Here is a 22,342-nt window from a genome sequence, read left to right as displayed (position 1 = left end):
GCCTCATATATAGTAACTTGTCTTGATGTAAATGGTGATGTAAATTCTTTACATTACGTAGACAGACCTGCTGAAAACAATGTTTCATAGCAGCTGTAAGCTTCAATATGAGGTTCAGTGTGTTCTTTTTTATAGAAAGATACCAAGAGACATTTCCTGGTTCAGTTGAAACGTGCTTTGTCTACAGCACTGCCTCACGCCGTGGAGGAAAGGAGGCAAGATTTCTGTTTTGTCAGAAATCTTTCTGGGTGTTATTTACATATTTTGCCAACAATTAATAAACAAAAGGCAGAAAGTGTTCGATGTTTTTATTCACATGAACATTTACTACAAAATTCAAAATAAATAAATGCAATGCAATTAAACTTAAGAATTAGACTGACCACATTTTTCATCTATGTCTCTTTTGAAGAGTTTATACAGCTCAGTTTCACTGTGTGGTATTAACCTGTGAATATCTGACATTTCTGTCAGAGGTTTGGGAGCATGGCTGTTGTTCACATATGCCTATTATACATTTAAAATAAATCTAACAGATATTTTAATTATATGTGACAGGAGCCAAGGTCTTTATAAGTCACATATACTTGAAAATTTTGTGTGTATCCAACGGTTTCACAATTCACCTAAACATGAAATATCAGTGTGTAACGTAAAAGCACTTATATTTCACATAAACCTGACAATGTCCTCACAAGTAGCATTAAAATCAGGTTTGACCAAAATATAGCCCTAGCCAAAATCTCAACAGATAGACGTATTCCTGGAAGTATGGGTCAGAAACACACTGATTCCCAGGCCTCTAGGACCTTGAGAAAGGCACGTCCCCATTTTTCACATTCTTGTCATACGTCCTGATATTTCCTGAAAACACGTATGTGTGTGTGTGTGTGTGTGTGTGTGTGTGTGTGTGTGTGTGTGTGTGTGCGTGCGTGCGTGCGTGCGTGCGTGTGTGCGTGCGTGCGTGTGTGCGTGCGTGCATGCATGTGTGTGAGGGGAATCAGTGCTGTCATGTCAGATAGTGTGGCCCAACGTTCACTGTCCAGTCTGATGGCCTGTTTGCAGGCAGCTCGGTCTGGTCACTTCACATCAACGTGAGGGACATGTGTGTACATGTGCTTGCAGATGTATGTTTGTGTGTGTGTGTGTGTGTGTGTGTGTATGTGTGTGTGTATGTGTGTGTGCTGACTAAAGAACATCCTAACATGTGTGTGTTGGTGTGTTGGTGTAAAGCATGTACGGTATGTGACTACATACAGGCAGGCAGAGAGAAAGAAAGAGAGAGACTTTCACAGTACCTACGCAATATGTAAGCATGTACTTATATTCAAATGTATCAGGAGGGATGGATCTAGGTAGATGGTTGAATTTAACACTTGTCCACAGTCTTGCAGTTCAGAGTAAAAGCAAAATCTTGCTAAATTGTGCTCGACACTAAAAAATTACACTGCAGGAATAAGCTCTGAGTAATGGACAGAAGTGAGTTACTTCTCCAGATTGCAATTTGAAGCCATTCATAAGCATAAGATTAAAACATTGGGATCTAAAAGCTGTGTATTATTCATGGCACAACAAAGGTGAGCACAGTGCACATCAAGCACGTGTTCAGCACAATACAATCTTTGCCTCTCATTAATTAGGCCAGAATCGAGTCTTGGTTAAAGTGGGTCCTTGGCTTCTTAGTTCACTGACCATTATTCTGCTCATCAATCGAATAATAAATGAGGCTGTTGGAGGATATTTGGGCACATGTCAACTGACACACACAGGCAACAGACCAGAGTCCGAAATTATCACAAGCAGACAACTGTGATTCTTTATTATCCTCTCCTCATTTTTGTCCTTTCAAGGCAACAGTCTCATTCCTCTCCTTCTGTCCTCTCCTCTCCACATCCTCTCCCCTCCTTCATATCCCATAATGGATGCTACTCTTCATTGGTCGTCCTGGTAGCGTGGCTGCAAATGCACTCTCTTAAGTGAGTCCTAATAAGGTCATGTCAAAGCTCATCCATTCTGCTGGCTGCACAGAAAGGCTCTCTCTCATCGCTCTTATCCTGTCTCTTACGTTCTGAAACTGTGCAGATGCACAAGGGCTGGACATGGAAAAGGAGGTGAAGAGGAGGACAGGGATGAGACAGCCATTTTAACATATACGCTGTGGCAAACTAGGCCAGAGAAGCAGCCATGCTTAAAAATTCAAGGCTAATTCCTCTGACCAACACCCGCCACCCCCCCTTCCACTTTTTTGCACACATGCTGTGCTGAAGCGGCTATGCTAATTTCCCCCGGCCGTGAATGACAATACGCTCTCTGTCACTCTGCGGTCATAAGCGTCCGTGCGATTACTCAACCCCATGTTCTACTCCAGAGGCTTTAGATGACTGTCATCTGACACAATCGCACAACATGACTGCCCGGTGTCTTAATGAGGAGTGGACAGATTTGCTCCTCACACCTCTTACCTCCTGCACACACGCTGGACGGCTCTGCCGCTAGAATCTCAATGCAGGACTTCTTGATGATCTGAGAGATCAGACAACAGGAGACGGAAAAACACAGTCACAAACAATTTAATGACATAACAGTTTTTGGTTTCCTGTGCCTCGCTGTGCATGGAGGAGTGTTGTCTGAGTGTACATGTGGTACGTATGTGTCATACCGAGTCAATGATTCCCCTGAGGGCCTGGAAGCCTCCCCATACAGGAAACACATGTTCCACAGTGTCTGCAATAGTTGCAAGCTAGAAAAACATACAGACATAGAAAGAAATAATGTATTTGTTTTTTTATGCATTTGCCACATCTTCAATATCCTTTGCTGGATCCTACCTGGGTCTGGTTGAATTCTTTGACCCCTACACAGTAAACAATGGCTCCCATAGATCTAGCCCTCTCTGCCTGCAAAAGAAAAAAAAATGCAGTGAGCTTAAAGGATCTGATAGGCTTAAGATGCCAAAATCATCTCCAAAAAACACATCAGCATCAGGCAATCTGTGTGTCTGCACAGTAGAAAGTTTCAGACAGGAAATGGGCAATGATGAAACTGCTTTGAAAGGAACCGACCAAGGTGCACTTTTAAAATAGCCCCAGAAACCAAACACATCCACAGGAATTAGTGAACTTCTGTTCAGTGTGGATATCCAGTTGATGGAGCACCAAAGCTATTTATGTCCAAACTGGATGTGCATCATAATACAGCATTAACAACTTGAACAGGAATAGAACAGACACCTACAGTAATGGGACCCTCATGGTAATGCTTTCAAGCCTTCAATCTAAAATCCTTTTCATCAAGCGTTCACAATATTTCGTCTACCCCTCCCACACCCCTCTGCTGATAACACATCTTACCTCTCGCTGAGCTGTGTCGAACTGCCACTCATTCAGTTCTCCATCAGTCAGAGCGATGATAACGCTGGCCGTCCCTGCAGAACACACAACTTTTATGTCCTCTGAAACAATGCAGTAGATGCAGGCTGACATGATGAGGATATTAGACCGAGCTTACCGTACTTCTCGTTATGTATCTGTGCATTAGCCTGCAATTGCAAAGAAGTTATTAGTCAAGATTCTGAACTGGTTCAGTGAACTGCAAAGAAAGAACAGTTTCAGACGTTAGAATAGCTTGCACTGGGTTTCTGAATATGTTGATGTTGTTGCAAAGCCAGCCCACAAACCTCACTGTACTCAGTGCGGTCTGCCCAGGCTCAGTATGCATTAGCTTGGGACAGGTGTCACTTCAAGTACTCTATGAATGACCAGTGACAGAAAGTTATTCATGCTCTGACCTCCTCCTCATACTAATCTAACTGGTCTTGGTTTCAGCTGCCAGGCTCGATTAATAGTCAGTTAATATTTTCAGAATAAAATCTCTATAAAAAACAAAGACTAAGGAAGTTTGATCTAGTTTGTGTTTGCCACTGTCTTGGGTCCTCAGCCTTATCCTTACCATCTCCAGGCCTAAGTTCATAAATGTGTCTCCTCCAGGGATGACCCTTCTCAGAGCTGTTAAACCTCCAGTGATGGCCTCTCTGTGGGGTAAACAGACAAATAACCATATAAAATACACTGGAAGAAAGCCACTCTTAGGGAAAGACATTCTCAATACAGCAGAGGGAAAGAGGAAGGTAGAGAGTGGTTTGAGTTGGCAAGTAATTGTGTGGCTCAGTAGTATCCAAGATCAGCCCTCAGCCAAAGTCGGTCAGCAGACTGAATGCAATGCTTTGTATTAGTAGGCTCCCTGAAGCTGGATGAACTTTGTATATTTTAGATTTTCAGTTGCAATCTGTTGAGAAAATCTCAGTTTTCAGTGGTTTCCAGACAAACACAACAAGAGAGGACGTGTCCGCCAGTGTAATGCGGGACCACAGGGAGGCAAAGATCCGGACAGATATAACAGTTTAGGTGTTATTCAGCTGCGGGTCTCACCTGTTCTCAGTCAGTTTCATGATGATGTTTCCTCGTGTGGAGAAGACAATGAAGGACATCCGCAGCATGGGGCTGCAAACACACAGTTGTTTTACGTTAATGTGGACAAACAGAGAAAACATCCAGTTAATTTAATGTCTAATCCTGCTTTTACCTGATAAATTTCTCTGCCAGCTGCTCCACGAAGGAGTAAATCTCTATCCAGTGATTCTTCACACTTCCAGATCTAAAAAAAACACAACAAAAAACACAACTTTATAAGGAAACAATGTGATGACTAAGCATCATCAGCCACAGAAGCAATTACTTCAGATTAGAGCAGGATTACTGAGAAACACAGCACTTCCTCTCCTAGGAAGTTTAGCCTTATTCATACAGAAATAAATCAACAGATTAGTTTTTGTCTGACAAGATAAAATTAAAGCTCAATGACATTTCCATCAGCCTGCAAGTACAAATCCATATCTGAACGATAAGGCCATCACTTTTCATAGGATGTGATTCAAAGGCAGTGGACACACATGGATATGTACAAACTGGATTTCATGGCTATGAGATATAGATATATAGATGATATAGATATCCAGGAAGAACAGTTACAGTTAATCTCCTCCACGTTTGAGGACATTCCTCTGGCCACTCAGTCACATTCCATTACTGCGGACAGTAACCTGTCAGCGGTGAGAGCTGCTGGTTAGCCTGCTACATGCTGCTGTGTCCATGACAGTCTCCTTAATGAAGCCCAGTCCCAGGGGGCTGCTAATGGGGGCTAATTGCTGCTGGGCCAGAGGGTTGAGGTTAGACAGGGACAGATGTAGCAGTCTGCCTCTAGCAGGGACCATGTCGCAGGCAGCTGGCCTGTGTGTCTCTGTTTGTGTGTGTGTGTGTGTGTAGGATCTGTGTTTATATGAGCGTGCATGTGTGTGTGAGAGAGACTGTGAGGGGGAACAGATGGTCCCAGTGAGCACAGCAAGTCTAACAACAGGTTGGGGTCTGCAGAGTGAAAAGGCTGCAATGTGAACAACAGCGGGACACAGTAGTAACACTCAGCAGGGGGTAAGTATGAGTGTGAGTGTCTATTGAAGGATGCAACATCAAACAGCTTCGACCCCAAACTCAGCCAGGCTGTGCGTGTGTGTGTAACAGGGTCATAAACATAGTGAAAGTCCGAGCTGTAGACACACGATGACTCCTCTGTGCTTCTGCTCTAAACCAGTCGCTTCCTCCTCCACTTATCTTCTTCCCAGGAAGTGACGGCTTGATTAAAAGGTCTCGTGCTTTCATGTAACAATCGTATTGGCTTAATCTTAAGATCCACAGAGTTTACTGACACACGTGCACAACAAAGCTCAGTTTCAATCCAGTGTGCAGGACAAAAATGCTACTATAGCATTAGCATTATCAGCCCTATTCTATGTGCAGGAATGATTGGTTGATCAATTAATGAGACTTGATTATTGATTAACTATCTAAGTGAATCAACCAGCTTCACAAAAGATTTGCTGTTCTTCTTAGTTGTATATCAGTAAATATCTTTGGGTTTTGGACTGTTGTTCATATAAAACAAGCTATTTGGAGACATTACCTTGGGCTCTAGGCATTTTTCATTGTTTTCTGACAGTGTTTGGACTAAAATATTGATCATCATTAATGAGATAAGAGCTTGCTCACTCATTAAATAATCCATCTAGACACTGCATGAGTACATTGAATTGCTTTTAAATACTGTGTGCATTGGGACAGTTCTCATGCTCAGCAAATGTAAAGTCAGTTCATGTACTGTAAACACACTGCATCTTTACTGCTTTCATTAGACAGCAACACATCTAAATCACTGCTTCATCCAACCAAGTCCACAATTAGCCTTCACCTTTCTGCCTCCTGAATTTGTAGAATATCAGGGTAGGATCTCTTTTTGACTGCAAGTACTTGGGTCAGTGAAAACAAACCTCTGTTCAGAACCCAGCCATAAAACACAACACCTATTATTCTATTTGTGGGTAACCAGATAGAGAGGAAAAATGCGGCCTGGTATTTGGTGTGGGTCAGACGTGGAGTGTAGGAATGCAGGGAGCTGATAACGTTTTCGTTTTTCTAATGTTCATTCTGCTCACACGCATTCTCCACACAGCATGCATCACAATCTTCTGGATAGTGAAGCCAAAGCCAAAAATAAAGAGGTGAAGACCAGTGTGGACACGTCAAAACATCCCTTATGCATGACTTTAACTCTGCTATCTATTGCTGAAGCATCAGATTAGGTCACTGTGTGGCATTTAAGATCGGAAAAACAGCCAACAAGTCGGTGCCATCTCGGGAAAAAGAGCAGAGGCTTCCTGAAGGCTTGCTGAAGCACGTAGGTCCTGACAGTCAAACAAACAGAGGCGAGCCAGAGACTAGGCCATGCGTGACGTGCCACGCTCCCCAGGCTCCTCCTAAACTTTTGGAAGCAAAGGGTAAAGACTGAAGAGCGGCTGACAGATGTTGCTGTGGACTCGGAAAGATCATGAAACATGTTGAAAGCAAAGTAAAATGTCACTCAACGCGTCCACTCTCACTGCACATAGGTGGTGCACGTAGGGCAACTGAGGACATACAGTGAGGTTTTTGAAAAGCATTACTTCACCATTTTCCCAAATGTTATACACAGATACCGCAGTGTTTAACTCCTTCACTGCAAAATCATTGCACCCAGTCCCTCTATGTCTTTTTGCTGTCATTCTATCTCTCTCTCAATCTCCCCCTATTCAGCATGTTTTGACCTGTCTGATTGCTCTGCGTCCACATGCTTAATTTCACCTTGCAACTGCAGCCAAGATACAACAAAAACGCCAATTATAATGTCTGAGCTGCTATGAACAGCAGCGCAGTCTGAGACCGCAGAGAGATCTCACACAGATAATTACTGGGTAGTCAGGCTTACACAAGCCAAAAAGGTGGCAAAAACATCCTCACTGAGATTATCGCCTGAAAAATCTTACTATTATGAGATTTAATATGTTTGTTGGGGCTGTGTGGTAGCTGAATGTGCATTCCTCTAGGCTTAGAAATGGTGCCACCCAAACGTGCAGAGAGTTCAGTCGATAAAAGTGTTAAAAATGGCATGAAGCTATTCAAAGACTGGCTAGTCTGGGAGTTGTTACTAATGTTAGAATTGGGGTCACGGGCATCTTTGTGGCCTAGAGGTCTAAGAGGCGTAAGTAATAGCAAGGTCTCTGATTCTAATCGGGCTGGAGACCTTTGTTTATCGTCCTCGCTCTCTCATGCCTCATTTCCTGTCAACCCTCTACTGACTCTCATCAAATGAACACAAACATGCCCAAGAAATGCTTGAGGAAATAAATTGTGTTATTTTGGGATAAGTCTAAGATCAAAGTTTGGATCACTTTTCTAAAGATGCAGTAATACCACTCCATCTTTAGAAGTGTGACACATACTTATGACACATACTTCAAAGGGGAATGTGTCATATACTTATGACACGTACTTTAAAAGAGAGTTTTAAATAGCAAATGTAAAATAAATATATTTGATCTCAGCAGCCTTTTTCTGGAGGGCGAGTGGGTGACATCCTGGTGAATTGAAGAGCAGGTTAAAAGGCAACACAAGTTAAGATGAATTAAAGGGATTGTTCTTGACTTGGCAACCCAAATGCTGTTCTTCCTAATGGCTTATTACTGATGTATAAACCATTAATAAACGTATCAAACAATAACATAGTTTCAACTTCAAAAACATGGACCACCAGTAAGGATGTCATGATCTTTTCTGGCTTCTTTGTTCCATAAAACCCAATCACAAGTGTGCTAAGAAACAAACAACCCCCATAGAATAACAATAAGGAGTGGACCCTGCTTCTCTCCCGTACGTGGCCGGTTCAGGATACAATCGGCCTACAGTAGATGAAGAGAGGAGCAGCTTCAAGGATCACCAGGCCACATACTGCAGCACCGCTGTGGGGCAGCTGCTGCAGCTGTGTCCGCAGGCGTCATCAGCCTGAAACTCTATCCATCCTGCTCGCCCTGCCCACATCCCGTGGGTAAAGCTCATTCTGTTTGCCTCTCCACTTTGAACCGGACGGAAAGAAAGGAAAAGAAAAGAATAGAAAAGCATGCCACAATGCCCCAAATATTCGTCCTGCTTCTTTCCAGTAAATAACTTACTGAATACCTGCGCGAAAAGGCACACAAATAATGACGGTTAAAGTCAATTTGGACGTGCTCTCGGCGTATCAATCCCACTGATCAAGAAACCTCACTTGGGAATGATTTGTGCTTCAAAAAGCAAACCTAAAAAAGGTGTGCGACTTTACAAGATCAAACATATGATACTTTTCCGGCTCCGCTACAACAACAGAAACGAGGGGGACTGAATCTGACTGATGCGCGCTGTTTCCAAACAACTGGGCGGTTGCATGGCAATGCGCAGCGATGAGAAAGTAACAAAGCCATAAATAATCTCGGACACTCACTTGTCCAGGACAAAATAGAGGTCGAATGCGCCCTGACAGGACCTCTCCTCCTCCTCCTGTTGCTCTCCCCGCAGCTCTCCTTTCACCGACACATCGAGGAAGAAAATTCCCAGCAAAGCCAAGGCGAGGAACATGCGAGTCTGTGTTCTCGCCATCTTTCCCGGTTACAGTTGACTACTCCAACACAACACCGTGACAAGTGAAGAGCTTCACATTTTCTCTCTGGCGCCTGTTTCTGAATCGACTTTTCTCCTCGGCGTTCTGTCCTGTGAGGTGGAGCGCATTCAGCCCACAGGAGCCTCGATAAAGCCGGGCTCTCCAAGTCTTCTCTTTCAGATGAGAAGAAAAAAAAATGCAGTGCAGCAGGGCAGGATGAAGGAGAGGAGCGACACCCGAGGAGAGACACAAAACTCCACTTTTACACAGAAAAAAAAGCCCCATGAAAAGTAGCGAGCAGTTATGGGTGGGATTACCCAAAAATAACAACTGGAGGGGAAAAAAAAAAAAAAATCGGCCTTGTTTTTTGTTTGTTAATGTTTGAAACATCAGAGGACCGGAAATCGTGGATAATTGGCCTCCATGTGATTTGTTAAAATTAAATTCATCTCCTTTGATGCAATGTTTCAACTCAATATTTCTGCTTTTCCCCTTAAAAATAAATAAGCAGGCCAGTTTTCATGCGGTCAGTGATTTAATATACTCTTTAGTAAATTGTCATTTTGTACCTTCTTTTGAATAACCAATAATTTGGGAATTTTTGTGCCTCAATTTTTTTTTTTTTTTTTTTAATGTTTCTCCCATTCACAACCTCTGGCGTTCAGGCCTCAAATGAAAAACAAGCGAGATGCAGAAACAAGCCCAACTCAATTAAGGGCCTGAATGCAGATGGAAGGATGTGAATGGCTTGCAGTGTGTTCCTGAGACTGCCATCAAATTTACGAACACAATGCAATAAGCTATTAAAATTGGAGGAAATGTTACCTAACATAAAATTAAATTTGCCCTTTAAGCAGGCAGATGGAGTGCGCCCGAGGACTCCCCGGCGAAGGCTTTCATGTGTTCCCTCCTTCTCATTATAGAAAGTTGGCTCGATAACCACGAGGACATTTACCCAAACCAAAGCTTTGATGCAGAATAATCCATTAAATGCTCATTAGACAGAAACATTTAGTTGATGAATAATGTATTTGCCCAGTGGCAAAGCCAGACCACCCTGCATCATATCATGTAATATTGGCCAACTTTACATTTTCCCATTGCCCACATGAGCCAAGACGATTTCCACCACTCGTGTAACTCTCGCGTAGCTGGACTCATTGTTTCCAGAAATGTGACCAAAGACTGTCTCTGAAGCCCACATAGCGTGTGGAAACTGTGTAATCTGAATTAGTGGAGTGACTTTCATCTAAAACCATGACAGAAAATAAGATGTCCCAATAGCTCCACGCACACAGTGATTTTATCTGACTAACTGCAGGCTGGGGGAGTGTGTGAGCTCCTGCTCTAGCCTCACAGTTAAAGGAAATTTTGGCGCACTGCCTCAAACTGTCCAATTTAAAAGCAACAATGACTCAAAACATTATATTTCATCATTTCACACTGTCTACAAGATGGAAATATTACTCTGGTTCATATCTTGCTCACAGATGCATCCATATACTGGATGAACCACCAGATAAAGACCCCATATTGTGCATTATCGGTCAGATTATCTCTGTCTGTCCCGACTGGCGCCCATATCTCTCTTCTTCATAGGTTCCGACTGTAAATCAGATAAGGGACAATTAACTGAAGACTACATTCAAGGCGTGTGAGGGCGCGCGCGTGTGTGTACGTGAGCGCGCACGTGTTTACATCAATGCGCCACGCTTCAGTGCGCTCTCTGAAGGGGATAAGTGGGAGTGGGAGAGGAGAGGGACGACAGTAGGGAGGAAGATTCAGTCGGATAAGTAACTCGTCACCAAGAAGCGAGAGGGCATCGTTGCCGAGGTCCACTGCACCTGCTGCAACTTGCTGCCACACGGCACAAACGTCCTGCTCAATGTCCGGCGGGTGAGTCCTCATGCAACGCTCTGAATGCACTTGTGTGTTCTTCACAGGGATTCACGATTTTTCTCTCATATGTCGTTATTTTCACGAGGACTGGCATTTTCAGACTGGCGCCAGGGCATTCTGTTGTGATGCTGCGCGGTCAGCAGTCAACATGTTTGAAGATAACACCTTAGCCATCGGATACTTTTTATTGACCAGAGAAGGAGAAACCAATAGTCACGTTAATATTCGTGCGTAATACCGTTCATAAATTAGAAAATAAACATATTGAACTTATCGTGCGCACAGAGGAGGCAGTTGGGCTCTACGGCAGATGGGGAGACAAAAGGAGAAACCGACTGAAAAACTGAGACAAAGGACGTTAGAAATCATTTTGCCTCGGCACCGGCTGCGTCTGCTACTCATTTGGGACGCGTAATTTTAGCGGAAAACCATGAAGCACTCCTATAGAATTTATTTACTTTTTTCAACATTGCGTGCAAGACGGTGCAGCGTCTTTAGAGCATCTGAATCCAAATCGGCTGATGGCATGCTGGCATACTAAAATCTATATTTTATTTCATTTAACCCAGTGATTCGCTCTAATTTGGTTAATTAAAACAAGAAAATAAAAATGTGTATTAGTTGTTACGGGTCTCATGACTTGAGTTTAATTCTATGAAAGCTTAAGTCGGGCCTCGCGATTTTACCTTTATCTTGACACAATGACAACTGTGTACTGTAAAACCTACTGTTTATCTGCTCTCTAACTAATAATGCTCGTTGTATTTTATCACAGTTTAACGATGGATCACACTTTCCTGCCTCGCTCCATCTGGACCAGTGACAGCAAATTCCTTCAGCATCCAGCGGATCTCTACGCCAGTGTGGTCGTTACGCGCAGCATCCCTGCGGGCACGTGCTTTGGCCCATGTGTGCTCCATAACACTTTCTACGACACTATCGCCTTCATAGCGCAGAAATCCTGCGACAAGAGAGCTAAATCCTATGTGTTCAGGGTGAGTTGTGTAATTTTGTGCTCAGCTGTCATGAAACATGGACCTGTGAACTTCACCGACATGACATCTGAAACAGCTTAGTGCTTTAGATAGAACTCGATATGGGAGATGTGCTTTGCGATTTAATGAACAGCGTGTTTTGGACACTAGATTCATTTGGTATTTATTTTGACTGAATTTCTGCAATTGATTTACCACTTTTTTTATTTTATATGACTATATTTTCATGTTATCCTTTTGCATTTGTTTTCTTTGTTTGTCACGAGGCTGCTGTCTTGGGAATTGTATCAAAGAAAATAACATTAAAAGACGTGGATCCGAGTTTTTATTATTTTTGGGAATACCAAGCGTGTAGGAAATGGCAATACTTTGAGATCTGGGAGTATAATGTCAACAATTCCTGTCAACAGGTGGACCCCGAAGCCATGCGTAATTCTGCACTCGTGCTGTCCTGGCTGCGGCTCGTGCAGGCTGCGCGCAATGGAGAGGAGCAGAACACGGAGGCCTTCCTGAAAGCGGGTCAGCTGTATGTGCGGACCATCCGGGACATTCATCAGGAGGAAGAGCTGCTGGTGTGGTACGATCAGGAGCTGTCTCACCTACTAGGCTTCACAGACATGACCAGGGGATCGAGTGAAGGTGAGGCACAGCTCAGTAAAGCGAGTAAAGCGAGAATACACACGGAAACATGAATTCAACTAGAACTGTATTTCACACCAAAATACACGTTTATGGATTTATCTGCGCACAGTCACATCGTGTGATTTTGGTCTCTTTCAGAGTTCAAATGTGGAAGATGTCACCAGGTGTTCAAGAATGAATATCCTTTCCTGGCTCACTGCCGATTCCTGTGCACTCAAGTCAAGAGTGACGCCTGGAGCCGCGAGATTCACGAGCACAAGCAAGTGGAAATTAAGAAGCAACATCGAGTGACAGATTTCCACAACATCGCCAGAGATTTGGAACACAAAAAATCTGGCAGCAATGAGGACGCGGAGGTTTCCCCCAAGAGAAGGAAATACGAGGAAAGTCTTTATCCCAAAGGACGGAAAACGGTTCTGTTGGAAAAAACGAACATTTCCAATGATGACAATATTACACAGCTGTATAAGGGCTACGACCAGGTAGCTGGGGATGCATCTTCCTCTGTGGGGAAACTGAAAGCTGATAAGGTCAAACCGGATCATTTGGGATGTAAGAATGATGCTTTTGCTGAAGCGAGGGAAGTCAAGGGGGCTTTTACGCACGGCAGAGAGATGGAGGCACGGTCGGAGACAGGCGAGAGCTCTGGTGTGCACTCAAGCAGCAGCAGCGCATTTTCTCTGGTCCTGTCCAACAGTCAGGGCGAGCAGAAAAGCGCTTTCTGTAAACCGAGTAAAAGAACTTCTCCTATCGACCCCCAGGTGCATCTCAGCAGCGCTTCAACAGCCCCCTCTAGCCGCCTAGAGGAGATGACTGACGCCTTTACCTCCAGGACTGTTATGGGATACAACAATTTGATGGCATCCAACATCCTGAGCGGGGACCTACAGACCGTACCCTCCCCGGTTGCCTTAAACAATGCTTTTCATCACGCACCGGAGCACTGGTCCAGGAACATTGGCGTTCAGCTGCAGACCACGTCTTCCCTCACGATCCTTCCGCCGACTTTCACCTCATTCGGCGTGTCGGTGCAGAACTGGTGCGCCAAGTGCAACCTGTCCTTCCGCATGACCTCCGACCTCGTTTTTCACATGCGCTCTCATCACAAGAAGGAGTTCGCGGCGGAGTCCCAGGTGAGGAGGAGGAGGGAGGAGAAACTCACCTGCCCGATCTGCCACGAATACTTCCGAGAGCGGCACCACCTGTCGAGACACATGACCTCGCATAACTGAGACGAAAAGGGACAAAAAAAATGAACTTTATTTATTTGCTAAACGATGCTCGTATTTAACAGGTTTAGATTCACAGCGAGACTTTGGTGTATCACAGTGAATGTAGGTAGAAAATAGCAAAACGGACACACGTGGCCATCACAGCCTGTCCACTAGATGCCGATAGAGGTGCGTGTAAGCTGATCTCACTGCAGTTTGTTGTCTGTCCTTTAGCCCTGTGTGTTAGGTTGATGCTTATTTGGTGCCTTATGGAACTCAGGAGGGAAGAAAGACGGAGAGCTCTCGAGGACAGCTCATGATTGTCACACGTCTCGACGCAATCCTCTTTATTTATCGGCTTCTCTCTGCTCTGATTTGTACAAGAGATGTGACTTGAGTGTGTTTGCACATTCGCTTTTAAATCTAAAGTTATGAAAATCAAACACATGTGTCGAGTTGTTTCTTCCACCATCATTTGTTCAAGCCAGAGAGGCTGTTCGTTTTTGCCTGCTCCAGTAGGCGGCGACTGAGACCAGCTGCTCTCCTTTTTCCTCTGTAGGTTATTCAGTATGACAATGACCATCATGCATGTTTGCTTTGTGGTTAGTCTGTCCTGAATGGAACCAGGACTGTGTCATCTATACAAAGAAAGCACAGAGCATGAATCTATGGAAGGAAATTAACATCTTTTTATTCTCACTCTGCTCTCACTTCATATGAGACAAACATTTTGATGCATCCACTCAATATCTGTTTGTCATTTCAGCTCAGCATGCTTAAACAATAAGAGTTTGATTCCAGGCTGCCACTCAAACAAATGAAAGTTTCATCATGGTTATCATTCATATTCAGACCTGGATGGGGTCCACAGAAGCCCACTGCTTTTGAATTTGTGAATTTTATGCTCCTCTACCAATTCTACGTCCCATTCAAATCAGGCCGCCGACAGATGGACATAAATAGCCGTCTCTGTTGCAGGTAAATGAGGCGGGAAGAAGGCATGAAGTTCATGGGAAAGTCAAGCCTCTGCCCTGTTCAGTCACTCTGTAACGTAAGCAGGGATGGAAACCCGCCCACTCTGCTGTTATCTACTTTTCTTTGAGCAACAGAGTTTATCTGCCCAGTATCTTCATACCATACACTATCAGAGGGTGCCTGCAGGGAGTTCATTAATACTAAAAATAAGAGCTTTCTTTCATGGATGTTTTGCTGTGTTTTACTGCAGGGTCTGAAATCTACACATGGCATGAAAACTGCACCCTGCAAGCATTTGATGATGAGAACAAACACCCTGCAACATGTTTGTAATCTTTCATTGAGTTTTAATCCTTCATTTATCTTCACATTGCCCAAATAATATTTGTTTCCAGGCTGAAATGAACTTCTTGGCTGAATAAAAATTGTAAAAGTTATTTGGAAACTGGTAAAAGTAGATTTTTTCCCCCACTCTCTAAAGGAAAAATAAGGTTTTTAAACAAAATACCCAGTGGCTCACATGATTAAATGGGTGATTAAGAGACACACTCTGTTAAAGCTACGTCCCCATGAACAGTTCTCTGAGCTCAGTAACCATGTGAGGAAAGAGCCATTTCAGCCCAGACACAGAAAATCCTCTGTTGTCTAATAATGGCTGTATTGCTCTCCTTTAATTGAACAGTCATCATGTGGAAAAACAAATATTGTTCTTGGTTCCCCGCTTGGTCTCGTTTCGTTTTGGCTTTTAGGCACTGGGCTCTGAACACGAGCCTAGACTAGTGTGGTTTCCTCGGCTGGAATTGACCATTGTAAGTGCTCTCCCGTGACTGTGATTGCGGTTGACATGGGGTTCACTTTGTAATAGCAGACTGTGGGTCCGGGCTGTAAAAGGGATCGGTCAGGAAATGAGGGAAAAAATGAACCTGCATGTGTTCATTACAATTGGGCCAACCTACTTTGAAGCTAAAACATCTATTAATGTAAACATGATTTATAATAACCCCAATTACAGTCATCATCGTAATATAAATGGAGGTTAGACCCCGTAAAGGCTGCATTCATAAAAAAAAGGCTTGTTGTTGCTGAACATTTCCACTTGTTCAAAATGGAGAAAACTGAATCATGTATTTGGTATTTCAGACATATCTCTCTGCTCTCATCTGTCTCTCTCTGGCATCCTCAAATATGGGTAAAAGATTATCTTTTTAGGGTTGTGATATTGCTTATCATCTCACATCATCAGGATACAGGAAAAAAGCAGCATACAATGTGAATTCTCCACAGTGTTTCTTGTAATTCTCTTTTATGAAAAAACAACAACAAAAAACTGTTTAATTCTTGTAATGATAAATGGCAAAATAATGTTTAACACAATTTATATTACCAAGCTAAAATGATTAGATTTCCCTTTTTATATCACAATTACTGGTTTAATACACACAGTATTCACTCTCCTTGGAATGGTTCATGTGTTATTGTCTTACAACATTAAATCAGATTAGATTTAATGGGGCTTTTTGGCACTGATCAACAGAAAAAAGACCCTTTTATATCCAAGTGGAAGCAGGTCTCTACAAATTGATCTAAATCAATTCCAAATCTAAAATCCAAAATGCATGTTTGTAAAACCATTCACTCCTTTTAATTAAAAAACCCCTAAATCATCAGTGGGTTGTGCACAGAGCTGGTTTAACATTATTAGTTAAATGGGGTCATGTGTGTGTCGTCAGTGGGTTTAAACTGACTGCAGTATAAATACACCTGTATCCTGAAGGTCCAGATTTTGTTGAGCCAATGTCACATACGCAAGAACATTAAATCCCCTTTGATTCAATGCTGTAAGACAATAAAACATAACAACTTCCAAAGCGGATGAATGCTTTTTTATAGTCTACGTGTATCCGATGGACAAAGCAATGCAGACAGCAGGGGGGTGGCACAGTTTGCTTTTAGAGATGTTGACAGGCGACTGGCTGTTCTTTTTTTAGCTCCCTATGCACATTTGTAAGCCAAAAGACTTATAGCATTATTCTCTGCAATAAACAGCATAAGGGCTCAGTCTTTTGTTCCTTTCCCCCGCAAGCGGTTCCTAAACGTCTCTGTCTTTGAGACAAAATTGCTGTCCAGTCTTGGCAAACTTCAGAGCGCTCTGCTGTTGCAAACAGATGTGGTGCTCTGTGCCAACTTTTTCAGGCTCAAGGCAAAAACAACCACAGTCATGGGTTGCTAATCAAAAAGTTCCCTCTGTCATTTCATTGTCAGCTTGACACACTGTTTAGGCACCACATGGCTCACCGTCTTCCTCTTGTGAATAAAGGCGACAAGAGGTTGAGTTAAAGTGGTTGAGGAGAACATCCTGCGCTTGGAGGGGTGGGGGCGGGGTGGGGTGGGGTGGGGTGCACCATGTTTTGAAGTTCCAGTGGCTGACGTCCTAATAGGTGCGTGCCTGCTTCCTTCATCAACCATTAACCCACAACAACTGCATCAGTCACATTATATGCTGGACAACACACGTCTGAGCCTTTGGTGTGGGGTAATAATGGGTTCAAGTGGCTTTAGGGGAATGTTGGTTATCTTTGAGTGGAACCTTCCTGCTTTTGTATTATAAGTTATTTTGGAACAGTGGTGCCCTTTTAGGTTTGTTTTAACAAAAAAAAGCCCCCCTCCAAGAATCAAACGTTATACGCAGCAGTGACCAAGAATAACACAAAGTGTATGAAACAATAATATTCCAGCAAGAGCCTTGGATTAAATTACTTTTTTATTCTAATTTATAGACGGCTACCTTTTCATAATTTAAACAATACACATGTACAAGACATCATCTCATCTAAAATATAGTAATACATAACCTGTTAACCATGACAAATTATTTTTAACCGAGTTTCACATTCAAAATAGAAAAATATTTCTGGTTTCAATATAACATTCTTGAAGAGTTATGAGGGGGTTGGTGGGTGTAAATGAATTCCAGATGCTCTCTACAATCCATTGGATATTTCCTTTTTAAGATATACAGAGCAAGAATGTAAAATAATCTTCCTGTCTTGCAAACAAATTAACTTTGCATGTATGTACAATGTGGCATACGATTAGCTTAAAAGTAAGAGCAGCTGTACACAGCATGTAAAAATGTAGAAATATGTCTCATAATCTCTGTCATCCATATGTGGCTGTGAGAGCTGCCCGATGACACAATGATAAAGTCTTTTATTTCGAGCCTTTGTGTCCAAAGAAAACATGAACACAAACTCACTGGGAGCTGTGCGGAGTTCTGCGATAAAAGGAAAACATCCCTTAAATGCTCCTGCCCATGAAATCCTCAATATTATCTCAAAGACAGAATCAAAACAACCGGGCGTCTTGGACATGAGGAGCCCTGACTTTACATGTGTGAGTCTGATCCTCTTGCTAAGGCAGCTGCCAGACAATGTGTCTCTTCGAGTCTGCTGCTGCAGGGCAGAAGAGATGGAAGTGATTTCTCTACAGCCTATTTTCCTCAAGGAACAACAAAGGCCAGAGTGACTTTGTTTCTCAGCATCAAGAAACCACTTGACAAGCAGAGGTATGGTTCTGTCTCCATTAGTCCTGTTTTCTGTGTCTCTCCACATCCAGCCTGTTTTGTCCTCTGCCCCCATTGTTCTCCCCTTCCTATCTGCAGGAGCAGGACTGGACGGACATGTTGGGGTAAACCTTGAGCACTGGGTTCCTGGATTCATCCTGGTAGAGAACAGCCAGAGGACTCATCTTTTCTGGGACGCAGCAGGGCTCAGGAACTCCAGGGATGATCCCGACGGCTCGGACTATGCTCTGGATGGTGGCATGGTTAGACGGCCTCGCCACCTGGGAGAGGTGTGAGCAGAGGAGGGGTGTACAAAGGAGAAAATCAATAAAAAGGGAAAAGAACATCACACTACAGTTACTCAATAACGAGGTAATGCCATTTTGGAACCAAGTGAGATGGTGTAGAGTGTTAATGCTCGTACCTTGGGCATGGGAAATCCACATGTGCCAGCACAGTAGTAGGCATCAAAGGCCTTGGGTGCTATGATCCACTCACTCCAGCCAATGTCTGCAAAATCCACTCTGAGGTTCCTCCTGGAGCAGCCCCTGTGCTGGTTGTCACCCCACTGCCTTCTCCTGGCTTTACGCATGGTTTGTTCATCAAAACTCAGCACAGGTGACTCAGAGTTCACGCTCCCCTTGTGCTTTTTTCCATCCTTTCCCTCATTCCTCCGCTCATGCTTTCGTCCGTCGCTGATAGTCAGGACGTGACTGTCTTTTATTTTTCTCACAGTTGAGTCGTCAGGTTTGTGCCCCTGCGAAGTTCCTTCTCCTCCCTCGAGAACCAGAGGTTCCTCTTCATCTTGTGCTCCTCTACCTTGCTCCACTCCTCCTACCCCCTGGCTCTTTCTCTTCTTTTCCTTCTTTCCTGATTTAGGCTTGGGTTTGAGTGCCAGGTACCAAGTGCTCTCCCAAAGGTCATCCTTCCTGTATCCATCAGGCCTGTAGTCAACCTCGGGCAGCTCGTTGTTCTGAATGGGGTCTGAGAGCAGGGTTGCTTCCCTTCTCACGCGTCCTTTCGACTCTGGCGAGGAGTTAGGTCTGTGCAGGAGCTGTGAGGAATGTGAGGGCTCTCCTCCTTCGTTGAACGGGTCATACCTCTGAAGGCTTGCAGCCACGCTGTTGGGCTCTGCCAAGGCTTGGTCATTAGCATACAGTAACAGGTAGGGCAGGTTGCCAGGAGACAGTGCCTCCTGTGATTTCCTCTGGTACTGCTGCCCAAAATCCAACTCCACTGACACCAGGAGATGACCCTTGTCCCGTGCCTCCTTTATGACCTGGGTCACATCTTTCATCTGCCACACCCCTCTCCTGTGGGGGTGGAAGGTCACATTGCCTAGAAATGACCCCATTGACCCAGATCTGACCTCTGACCCAGAGGAGACAGAGCGAAGGAGGAGGCTGATGGACGGAGAAGGGTGGACTGCTGAGGAACGACAGGGTGGGCTTTTGAAGCGTTTACAGAACCAGGGTTTTTGATGAGGGCGCCGATCCAGCAGGAAGTGGAATGTGGCAGAGAGGATGACCTCTGAGTCGTGGAGGGTTGTAAGGTTTAGTCGGTACACCGTCCTGTGGTCAGAAGAGTCTGCAAAGACAATCAATCAGTGTCAGACCGTCAGGTGAACAACCTGATAATAAAGACTTTTTTTTTTCAAATCCACAGAATGATGTTTTTAAAATTACGGCTATTTTTTTCCCTAAAAGATTTGTCACTGATCCCCAACAAAAAAGATGAATGCACACATAACACATTTTGGCAGTTTTGTAGCTCACAGGTGGTTCTATGTTCTTGTTCCATTGTTCTTTTTAGTTACATGAGGTGCTGATGGGCTGAAATGTTTGCCACGATCAGATGATTAATTTACACTTTTGAGCTTTCGCTATTATTTAACAGTGATTTTAGAAGAAGGACTGGAAAATTAACGATTTGATAATAAAGTCCTATGTGAAAGCGAGGAAGGAAAAGGATTTGGAAAAAAAAGGCATCAAATTGCAACAAAAGCACTCCTGCTGCAGTTACAATCTTAAGAAGTGGGACTGTTAAACACCTCTCCTTGTTCTGTGTTACAGGACTGAGCTGTGTGGCTGGTAAGCAGGATTGCAGAAGGTGCCCTTAAGAGGAACCAGACTCTGGGGATCTGGAGGTGGGGTGGGCAGAGAGCTACATATTCATGATGAACATTAACTTCAACAGCAGAGTTATTGTTCATTGTATAAGAGTTCAGCGGAAGTATGGACTGACTCAAGAGATATACATTACCTCGGATTCAGCCTGCATATGGAAATGCTTACCTCAGTTTCTTTTAAAGCTTCCCCTTAAGCCTAATACAGCCTGCACTGTCTGCCCAGACACCAAGACATAATCAACTGTTTTAACAGATCTTATATTGTTGTGAAAACGCTCTTACATCTCTCCTTGGATTACACTCAGCCCCTGCAGTAAAAATACACAAGTGTTATGATATGCCATCTGAGAACTATGTGGGATATAAATGTCTATGAGTTGCGTTTGCAAAAACAGCATCAGACAGAGAGGAACGACTGCGCTGTAAGCCTCCCTGACTCCAGGACGTGGAGTCACACATGTCATGTAGCCACAACAGGAACACAGAAGCCACTACAATGACCCTTTGCAACGCGTAATCTGAGGCTTTACTGTATTAAAGCTGTGCATTGCTTGCAGGGAATGGCAAGCATTCTTGCGCATATTGCGCGTCCGTCTGCGGTAATTGATCAGACAGCGCGCAAAAGGGGCACAGCTGCTACCGCAAACACAATGCGCCCACAGCGTCCCAAAATCATTTAAATGCATTCTCAGACTGTTCCAAAACAATCCTACCTATTTAGAGCGTCTGGTCGAGCCACGCAGCCACATGAGCTCTTGGACTTTTAATAGCCAGACATACAGAGGATCAGCGGAGCTTTGTGACTACTCCTTACATTTCTTTTTGTTTTATATTTTGCGTCGGATAACTGGTGCACCTGAGTCACACAACGTTATATTTTTCTTTTTGATTCGGTTATAAAATCTAAACTCTTGCATTTGAGCGCTTTTTCAGGAGACGACACCTATCGATTGCGCATTGCAGGCAGGTTATCAATGCCTTCACACACCTTGGCTGGCTCTGAAACTCCTGACAGTGTTTCCCTCAGTGAGACGGTTTTCCCTGTTGTATTTCTCGTACAGTCTGGACATGTGCTGAGAGATCATGTCCTGATCCAGGTCATCTAAAAAACGGTCCGACGGGGACTGGACGAAGCCACTGTCCTGTGCGCTCCCAGAGCCCCCCTTCATGGTCCTAACAGATGCAGCACCCAGGAAACAGTTCAACATCAGCAGGAACAGGTGCGACGAAATCATCGTTAGAGCTGCCATTTAAGTGCTGAAACGAGTTCACAAAATCAAAATCCAATGGGCAAACAGTGCAGAAAAATGTTATCCAAAACTATCCAAGGTGGGCTTTCAAGACGCACCAAATCAATCCAGGCTGAAAAAGCTGTGCGTAAATGTTCCAACTCTGCTCTCACTTCCCGCTTCGAGCGCGGTGAGCCGTCTCTCTCCTCTGTGTCAGACTGTGTGGGACGTGGATGCTGAGTGGGTTAGTCTGGGCAACAGTTGGAGTTGCTACTTTTACCCTTACGTCTGTGTGACCGCCAGAGGCTTGAGGGGGTTATACTGGAGCGGCGCTGACGTATACTCCTGTCAGCCAACGAGGTCTCTGCAGAGCACACAGCCAGAAGTGGAGGTCACGATGCTGACCCCCCACCCCCACCCCCCCTTTGATGATGATGATGATGTTGATGATGATGATGATGTCTTCCTTATGTTGTTTTCCATTGGTGGAGTAATAACATTAATCCAGTGGCTTTGGCACAGTGCTTCAGAGCAGCACTCATTTGTTTAGCACTGGTCAGACAAAGCCACTGTTGAAACTCAACAAACTGTGCTCTTTTTTCTTAGTAGGCAAAGTAATTCTACCTCACAATTTCCAGCTCACCACA

At 43.9% G+C, this 22,342-nt stretch overlaps 3 protein-coding genes across 3 annotated transcripts in view; 1 reads left to right on the top strand and 2 right to left on the bottom strand.

Annotated features, from left to right (window-relative positions):
• The window catches only part of antxr1d (ANTXR cell adhesion molecule 1d), a 40,140-nt gene extending 30,964 nt beyond the window's left edge, over nucleotides 1–9,176 (bottom strand). The window contains exons 1-9 of the mRNA XM_070977176.1: nucleotides 8,899–9,176; nucleotides 4,582–4,653; nucleotides 4,428–4,499; nucleotides 3,949–4,030; nucleotides 3,508–3,538; nucleotides 3,351–3,424; nucleotides 2,829–2,897; nucleotides 2,660–2,740; nucleotides 2,463–2,523 (exon numbers count right to left, since the gene is read on the bottom strand). Of these exons, the coding sequence (XP_070833277.1) occupies nucleotides 2,463–2,523; nucleotides 2,660–2,740; nucleotides 2,829–2,897; nucleotides 3,351–3,424; nucleotides 3,508–3,538; nucleotides 3,949–4,030; nucleotides 4,428–4,499; nucleotides 4,582–4,653; nucleotides 8,899–9,053 (697 nt within the window). The 5' untranslated portion in view covers nucleotides 9,054–9,176. The remainder of the gene's footprint in view (nucleotides 1–2,462; nucleotides 2,524–2,659; nucleotides 2,741–2,828; nucleotides 2,898–3,350; nucleotides 3,425–3,507; nucleotides 3,539–3,948; nucleotides 4,031–4,427; nucleotides 4,500–4,581; nucleotides 4,654–8,898) is intronic.
• A 1,621-nt stretch (nucleotides 9,177–10,797) lies between these two features.
• znf488 (zinc finger protein 488) lies at nucleotides 10,798–14,235 on the top strand. Its single transcript, XM_070977779.1, has 4 exons — nucleotides 10,798–10,950; nucleotides 11,729–11,948; nucleotides 12,359–12,587; nucleotides 12,729–14,235. Exons 1-4 carry the CDS (start codon nucleotides 10,940–10,942, stop codon nucleotides 13,820–13,822), a joined length of 1,554 nt encoding a protein of 517 aa, XP_070833880.1. The 5' UTR covers nucleotides 10,798–10,939; the 3' UTR covers nucleotides 13,823–14,235.
• A 3,286-nt stretch (nucleotides 14,236–17,521) lies between these two features.
• Nucleotides 17,522–21,989, bottom strand: gdf10a (growth differentiation factor 10a). Its single transcript, XM_070977638.1, has 3 exons — nucleotides 21,455–21,989; nucleotides 18,763–19,925; nucleotides 17,522–18,619 (listed from the first exon to the last, which is right to left on the bottom strand). Exons 1-3 carry the CDS (start codon nucleotides 21,714–21,716, stop codon nucleotides 18,428–18,430), a joined length of 1,617 nt encoding a protein of 538 aa, XP_070833739.1. The 5' UTR covers nucleotides 21,717–21,989; the 3' UTR covers nucleotides 17,522–18,427.
• Nucleotides 21,990–22,342: the final 353 nt, after the last annotated feature.

This window comes from Chaetodon trifascialis, chromosome 13 (assembly GCF_039877785.1).
Source record: "Chaetodon trifascialis isolate fChaTrf1 chromosome 13, fChaTrf1.hap1, whole genome shotgun sequence".
NCBI classification, from domain to species: Eukaryota; Metazoa; Chordata; class Actinopteri; order Chaetodontiformes; family Chaetodontidae; genus Chaetodon; species Chaetodon trifascialis.
Note: the sequence above shows the minus strand (reverse complement) of the source record. Positions and strands in the feature narration are given on the sequence as shown.